Source organism: Nerophis ophidion, linkage group LG06 (genome assembly GCF_033978795.1).
Source record: "Nerophis ophidion isolate RoL-2023_Sa linkage group LG06, RoL_Noph_v1.0, whole genome shotgun sequence".
NCBI lineage: Eukaryota > Metazoa > Chordata > Actinopteri > Syngnathiformes > Syngnathidae > Nerophis > Nerophis ophidion.
In genome coordinates, this window is record NC_084616.1 from 247,501 (window position 1) to 256,080 (window position 8,580).

Consider the following 8,580-nt stretch of genomic DNA (forward strand, 5'->3'; position numbering starts at 1 on the left):
TGACATTGAATACAAGCATTACAAAGTATGTACTTTAGATGAAATCAATGGAAATATAGTAAACCACATTATTATAAAAACTTAAAAAATTTATTATGTCTAAATAATAGTACACATTTTGGCCAAATTAGTTTATGGACTGCATTATATTTGTGGTGCTGCCCTACACTTATCATACATATGCCATTGCCTTATTTTGACCTGCAAAAACAATGTAATGCTATGGTTGGCATAAAGTAAAAACAATCATATGTTACAAACTGTTTTGCCTAATAGCTGTGACAACATGGCAACAACAATTTATCTAATACTGGTTAAACGTTCACATTTCTATGGATAGCTTCTTTAGAATTATGCACTGCGACAAATATACGGTACTAGCACCAAAGCAGTATACACTGCGGTGCTTTCATCAGCCAGGTTATGCAAACTGTTGTTTCATTGAGGTCAGACCATTTGTTTGGGGATTTGGAGGTAAAATCAAAACTTGACATCTTAATAACTGAAGATGAAATTTAATTTTTTCAAAGAATCATGTTTCATTTCAATAGCTGAGAAATTAAAAAAAAGAACAAAGAGGCCTATGTATATCATTACCTTGCAGCACGTCACTGCATTAATCACAATTAATTAATCAAGAAAAAGATGCTAAGATATTTATTTGAAGCTAAGAATATTTACATAATCTGTGCATATATAACTCAAAATACCCCATTTTTTATGTACCTAATTTGTTAATCACATTGGTTTGTCTGAGGCGCTATATGTAAAAAGAAAGCTTGCAGGTGACAACATACAGAAATATATTACAGTGGTTCCTTGATTATCACAGGGGTTACGTTCCAGACCCTCTCGTGGTAGGTGAATTCCCGCAAAGTAGGAATTTTTATCAATATCATATCTATTTGAAGCCTTTATGAGCCTGCTCAGTGGCCTTGTGTTTAGTGTCCCCTCTGAGATCTGTAGGTTGTGAGTTCGAACCCCTACCGAGTCATACCAAACACTATAAAAATGGGACCCATTATTGGGGGTTAAATTATCAAAATGATTCTCGACCGCGGCCACCGCTGCTGCTCAGTACTCACCTTACCTCCCAGGGGATGGGTCAAATGCAGATGGTAATTTCACCACACCTAGTGTGTGTGCGCGACTATCAGTGGTACTTTAACTTCATGAACCCCCACACAGTTTTCGCACACACCGATAAACACGTCCTATGCTCCTAAAACACTCTCTAAAACCTACTTAATTTTAACAAACATCCATCCATTTACTACCGCTTATTCCCTTTGGGGTCGTGGGGGGTGCTGGTGCCTATATCAGCTACAATTGGGCGGAAGGCGGTGTACACCCTGGACAAGTCGCCACCTCATTGCCAGGCCAACACAGATAGACATACAACATTCGCACTCACATTCACACCCTAGGGCCAATTTAGCGTTGCCAATCAACCTATCCCCAGGTGCATGTCTTTGGAGGTGGGAGGAAGCCGGAGTACCCGCAGGGAACCCACGCAGTCACGGAGAGAACATGCAAACTCCACACAGAAAGATCCCGAGCCCGGGATTGAACTCAGGACCTAGATATTGTGAGGCACATGCACTTGACAGTACAATTACATGGTTGAACAAGAACATCCATATTCACATTAAAATGAGCTAATTCCCTTCATTTTTACAACTTGGATAAAGTAAAGCATTCAAAAATGTGATGTTTTTCCACTATTTTCCAAAGTACTTCATATGTTAGACCACATCACATTAAATAATCAGTAATAAAAAATATGTTGTTATTCTTAATAGGTAAATAAAAATATATTATATTATATTGTAAATATATTAAATATAATGTGTCAATGAGTTTCATAATACTATTTTTATGAAATATGTAAAACAATTATGGATGGAATATACTCATGGTAAGCATGATTTTGAAATAAGACAAAAATTAACACATTGAGGAATTTTGATTCCACTTCCTGTTTGCAACCCCATTTCAAATTCAACAAATTAATCGATTTTTATTCTCATTTCTATAGGGAATTTTTCACAAGCCTGACTATAAGGAGTAGGAACAAATAAACTCTGCTTCTTCCTAGTGCTGACACAAAAGTATATCTCAATATATTTTTACTTAAACTCGATATTCGATATATATCTCAATATATTTTCAGGTGAAAGTATAAATATAAAGATAGTCATTTTTGATCGAGATTCACGGTGGCAGAGGGGTTAGTGTGTCTGCCTCACAATACGAAGGTCCTGCAGTCCTGGGTTCAAATCCAGGCTTGGGATCTTTCTGTGTGGAGTTTGCATGTTCTCCCCGTGAATGCGTGGGTTCCCTCCGGGTACTCCGGCTTCCTCCCACTTCCAAAGACATGCACCTGGGGATAGGTTGATTGGCAACACTAAATTGGCCCTAGTGTGTGAATGTGAGTGTGAATGTTGTCTGTCTAGCTGTGTTGGCCCTGCGATGAGGTGGCGACTTGTCCAGGGTGTACCCCGCCTTCCGCCCGATTGTAGCTGAGATAGGCGCCAGCGCCCCCCGCGACCCCAAAAGGGAATAAGCAGTAGGAAATGGATGGATGGATGGACAACTGCACTGTAAACAGTCAGTGGCACTTTTATTAACCCATTTAGTCAAGATAGGTATTGACAGCGGCCCTGTGATGATGTGGCGACTTGTCCAGGGTGTACCCCGCCTACCGGCCAAATGCAGCTGAGATAGGCTCCAGCGCCCCCCCTAACTGTTTAGGTAGCACAGAATTAAATAACATAAATAAAATTCAAAAACATTCTTTCTACGTAAAATAAATAACACTGATGTGCAAAAATTACAAAATGTATCAAACATATATAGAAAATTAATTAGCAGGCAGACACTTTTTAATTCCCAGGCGATGATGTAATGGATTTAATTGTGCGGCTATGATCTTCCTCACTTCGGCATACATTTTTGGCCGCATTTCTCGTGCGACATGTGCCCGGCTTGGCAACTCGAGAACAGTTTGAATTTGGGCTTACATGGTACACAACTCAAATTATTGTTTTATCCAGACGCATACATTTGTCGAAATGTGGCCAAGTAGATGGATTGTGGGTTTCCTGAAGGTCGCCAAAAGAAACATCAAAAGAAGAGAATCCCTCTGCCATCTTGCACTAGTTTTTTTAATATACAAATCGCCCACTTGAATATTCCCTCTATTTTTTCTCCAATTCTCTCGTCGTCATTTGGGATGTCTGTTGTGATTTCCTTTCCTGGTTCCATGACCCGCCATATCTTGCCTCTGATTGGCCTGCCCCGAATGTTTTGCCCTAATCTCAACGAATCGTCACTCATTTTAGCAAATAACCAACCAATCTTGGATGTTCTTATACTGCAAGCAATCTTAGAAGGAGGAAAGGGAGGGATTTAGTAGCCCATGAGAGGGAATGGTGAGCAAGGGAGAACTAAAAACACAACAAATAAGCAGTGTTTGGTCATTTTAACTTGAAATACATTATATCGATACTACGATATTTTTTTAATTCATATCTTGTTTAAAAATATATCAATATATCTTACAAACTCGAAAATATTGCCCAGCGCGCAAATTACCCATTCCCGACACGGTGAGGTAGTGACGAAAAATAACAATACAGGACTCTTTCGAGGCCCTGTAATTGGAATGATTTTAGGACATGTTGTAATGCGAAACAGTAAATATGTGATTGATTGTTGGTTTAAACATTTATTCGTAGATTCCACAGTACAGTACATATTCCGAACAATTGACCACAAAGTGATAACACCCGAATAAGTTTTTCAACTTGTTTAAGTCAGGGTCCATGTTAATCAATTCATGTTAGCATGGATGTACCACAATCTTTTCAGGGTGTCCAAAGTGTGGCCCAGGGGCCATTTGCAACCCGCAGATCAAGTTATGTTGGCTCGCGGCATATAGTCAAAATAAAATCAAAACAAAAACCGTACGAAAAATTTCCAAGAACAAGCTGACATTGTAATAATAACCTTCCAAAACGGATCCCACATGCTTTGGCAGAAAATGCCTGGACACTTATGTTCTTTCAGAAAGAACAAAAGTGTCCAAGGGGGCGGTATGATGTAGTGGGTAGAGCGGCCGTGCCAGAAACCTGAGGGTTGCAGGTTCGCTCCCCGCCTCCTGACATCCAAATCGCTGCCTTTGGGCAGGTCACTTCACCCTTTCCCCCCTGGTGCCGCTCACACTGGTGAATGAATGATGAATGAATGATAGGTGGTCGTCGGAGGGGCCGTAGGTGCAAACTCGCAGCTTCGTTTCCGTCAGTCAACCCCAGGGCAGCTGTGGCTACAAATGGGTTGTATTTGTATAGCGCTTTTCTACCTTCAAGGTACTCAAAGCGCTTTGACACTATTTCCACATTCACCCATTCACACACACATTCACACACTGATGGAGGGAGCTGCCATGCAAGGCGCTAACCAGCACCCATCAGGAGCAAGGGTGAAGTGTCTTGCTCAGGACACAACGGACGTGACGAGGTTGGTATTAGGTGGGGATTGAACCAGGGACCCTCGGGTTGCGCACAGCCACTCTCCCAACTGCGCCACACCGTCCCTCAAAGGAAGCTTACCACCACCAGGTGCGAATAAATGATGGGTTCCCACTTCTCATTGAGTATCTCATAATAAATAAGCGTAATCTATCTAATCCATTATTTTTATTATTAGAAAATGGGCAATCCCGGGCTCGGGATTTTTCTGGGTGGAGTTTGCATGTTTTCCCCGTGACTGGGTGGGTTCCCTCCGGGTACTCTGGCTTTTTCCCACCTCCAAAAACATGCACCTGGGGATAGGTTGATTGGCAACACTAAATTGGCCCTAGTGTGTGAATGTGAGTGTGAATGTTGTCCGTCTATCTGTGTTGGCCCTGTGATGAGGTGGAGACTTGTGCAGGGTGTACCCCACCTTCCGCCGGATTGTAGCTGAGATAGGCACCAGCGCCCCCCGCGACCCCAAAAGGGACAAGCGGTAGAAAAATGGATGGATGGATGGATGGATGGATGTATGGATGGATGTATGGATGGATGAATGGGCAGCACGGTGGAGAGGGGTTAGTGCATCCGCCTCAAAATACGAAGGTCCTGAGCAGTCTTGGTTCCAATCCCAGGCTCGGGATCTTTCTGTGTGGAGATTGCATGTTCTCCCTGTGACTGCGTGGGTTCCCTCCGGGTACTCCGACTTCCTCCCACCTCCAAAGACATCCACCTGGGGATAGGATGATTGGCTACACTAAAATGGTCCCTAGTGTGTGAATGTGAGCGTGAATGTTGTCTGTCTATCTGTGTTGGTCCTGCGATGAGGTGGCAACTTGTCCAGGGTATACCCCACCTTCTGCCCGAATGCTGCTGAGATAGGCTTCAGCGAGCCCCCCGCGACTCCAAAAGGGACAAGCGGTAGAAAATGGATGGATGGATGTTGGGAAGAAACTAAGAATGGAGCCATTATCAATGAGCAATGACATGGTTGTCTGAGCTCAAGTACAGAATGTCTCAATCATCGCTCTCTCTGAGCTGCAGGATGTTTGGCATGATTGTCATCTAAATGAGCAGGATGGCTTATAAGGCAAGCTTTTAGAAAAGCCACTCTGATTGGATAAACACAAGATGGCGCACACAAGGCGTTTTTACAGTGAAGAGTTTCTCATGTTTTGGTGATTATTATTTTTTGACGCAGTTCGTATATCATTAGTTTGTGCAAACACTCATAATGTTGTCATTAAGGACGACACTCCTTGAAATGGTTGTAAAACAGTACCGTGGAGTAAATAGTGAGGCATTGTGTTACTAACAACCGGGACAACGTGCCACCAAGCACCCCCGGCCCTGGAGCCCTGCTCGGCCGATGGCGGCGGTGCTTGCACTAACCTTCTTGACGGATTTCAGCGTGGGGACTGCGGTGAAGGCTGCGGAGGGCATTTCGCCGACGTTCATGTTCACGTCGCTGCTGTTCTTGCTCACGGTCAACGCCGAGTATTTCTCCGCGACGTTCTCCGTTTCCTTGACATATTTAGTGCCTTGTTTAACCTCCGCCTTGTCGTCCACCGCCGAGTCGGTCATCGCATCCGAGTGGCAAGTGTCCCGTTACCTCGACTGGAGTGACCGCCGCTAAAAAAGCAGCGACGCGCAGCAGCAAGATTGTCAACTTCGTGGGGAGATGCTTCACCTGTTTTCTATCGGATGACTTGGTGGGAGAAGAAGGTCGGGGCAACACTTCTTCGGCACTGCGGCTGCTCGGCTGTCATCCACAGGCAGCATCTCTGAGGGGAGGGGCGGCGCGTGGAGGCTGTGTCACCTGAGCAAGTGTGGGGGCGGGACTTAGCGTCTACCCACGAGCTCCTTAGAGGGAAACGAGACAACAAACATTTGAAAAAATGTCAGCTTTTCGAAGTTGTTTGTACATACCAGCTATTATTTTAGTCTTACGTAATGTTTTTTTTTTATAAAAAAAAAAAAAAGTTAAAGTACCAATGATTGTGACACACACACTAGTATGGCAAAGTTATTCTCTGCATTTGACCCATCACCCTTGATCCCCCCCTGGGAGGTGAGGGCAGCAGTGAGCAGCAGCGGTGGCCGCGCCCGGGAATCATTGTTGGCGAATTAACTCCCAATTCCAACCCTTAATGCTGAGTGCCAAGCAGGGAGGTAATGGATCCCATTTTTATAGTCTTTGGTATGAATCACCGGGGTTTGAACAGGGCGGACACTCTAACCACAACTGAACCAATTTCAATTCACTGAAACATTTTGGATAGTTTCACTCTTAAAAAAAAAAAAATATCATCCATGAATTATTTCCGTAACCATGAACCAAACAGTTGTTAAAATTAACCATTACACTCCTACAAGGCCACTGAGGCCACTGAGCATAACATATAAATGGGTTGTACTTGTATAGCGCTTTTCTACCTTCAAGGTACTCAAAGCGCTTTCACAACAAATGTGTGTCAACATTATTATGCTCCAGGCAAATTTTTTCTTCTACATAAAGGGATGGCGTGGCGCAGTGGGAGAGTAGCCGTGCGCAACCCAAGGGTCCCTGGTTCAATCCCCACCAAGTACCAACCTCGTCACGTCCGTTGTGTCCTGAGCAAGACACTTCACCCTTGCTCCTGATGGGTGCTGGTTAGCGCCTTGCATGGCAGCTCCCTCCATCAGTGTGTGAATGGGTGAATGTGGAAGTAGTGTCAAAGCGCTTTAAGTACCGTGTAGCGCTATACAAGTACAACCCATTTAAATTTCGATGTAGGGCAGCACGGTGAAGGAGGGGTTAGTGCGTCTGCCTCACAATACAAAGGTCCTGGGTTCGATCCTGTGCTCAGGATCTCTCTGTGTGGAGTTTGCATGTTCTCCCTGTGACTGCGTGGGTTCCCTCCTCCAAAGACATGCACCTGGACACTAAATTGGCCCTAGTGTGTGAATGTGAGTGTGAATGTTGTCTATCTGTGTTGGGCCTGCGATGAGGTGGCGACTTGTCCAGGGTGTACATCATCTTCCGCTCGAATGCAGCTGAGGTAGGCTCCAGCGCCCCCCACGACCCTGAAGGCAATAAGCTGTGATAAGGGTGTACACCGCCTTCTGTCCGAATACAGCTGAGATAGGCTCAAGCAACCCCAAAAGTGACACGCGGTAGGAAAATGGATGGATTTATGTAAATGTTGTTTTTATTTATGGTTTTAATGGTTGTTATTTGTGTAAATAATGCTTATTAAAATAGTATTACTGGTTGTTATTTGTGTAAATTATGTTTATTATTTATGGTATTTTTGTTTTTTATTTATGTGAATGTTATTTTTATCCATGGTTTTAATGGTTGTTATTTTGTAAATGTTGTTTTTATTCATGGTGTTACTGGTTGTTATTTATGTAAATAATCTGTTTTATTCAAGGTATTCCTTTTTTCTTTTGTCCTGTCCAGCTTCTTAGGCAAATCATATTGTTGATGTATATGCCCATATCAGCTGTACACATTTACTTTACAAAATTGGCTTGATCAGTTACAATTATTAATCAAATCTTGGAGAACGTTTAAGAGGACAAAACCCTTTGAATTGATATCTTTGTTTAAAACATTTTAAGTGATTTAGTTAGCTCTTTTTTTTTCTTTTTTTTTCCTATTATTACTATATCTGTATTTGCTTTTGTTTTCTTTCCTTGATGTTGAAAGTGCACCGACTTTGTGTGAATTTAAAATGTTTGTTTGTTGTTCAATAAAAATAAAAATAAAATAAATGTAGTAGCTTCCGCCTCCGGGGAAGTACCCGCATTAGTCCCACCCTCTTCGCTATGATTGGTCAATTCTTTCAATGGAAATCCGTTGATTGACAGCTATGAACGCAAAGCGATAACATGTACCATTCAGCAATGGTTCCGAACCTTTTTGACCTCGGAGACCAACTTTTCCACTACAGACAGGCCGGGACCCACTCAAATATTAACGCTGAATTAGTCATTTACTCTTGATTCAGCTTGTTTTCAATAATTATATCTAACAGATTTACAGTTTATCTGCCTTGTCAAATGATATGAAGCCATGTGT

The 8,580-nt window shown here is 42.8% G+C and overlaps 1 protein-coding gene across 2 annotated transcripts in view; it reads right to left on the minus strand.

Moving 5' to 3' along the window:
- The window catches only part of LOC133554017 (S-adenosylhomocysteine hydrolase-like protein 1), a 31,034-nt gene extending 24,736 nt beyond the window's left edge, over window positions 1-6,298 (minus strand). The window contains exon 1 of one of the 2 annotated variants that reach the window (XM_061902342.1): window positions 5,907-6,297. In XM_061902342.1, the coding sequence (XP_061758326.1) occupies window positions 5,907-6,098 (192 nt within the window). In that variant the 5' untranslated portion in view covers window positions 6,099-6,297. Of the gene's footprint in view, window positions 1-5,906 lie in introns of both variants that reach the window. The other variant, XM_061902343.1, reaches the window with a different exon arrangement.
- Between the last annotated feature and the right edge of the window lie 2,282 nt (window positions 6,299-8,580).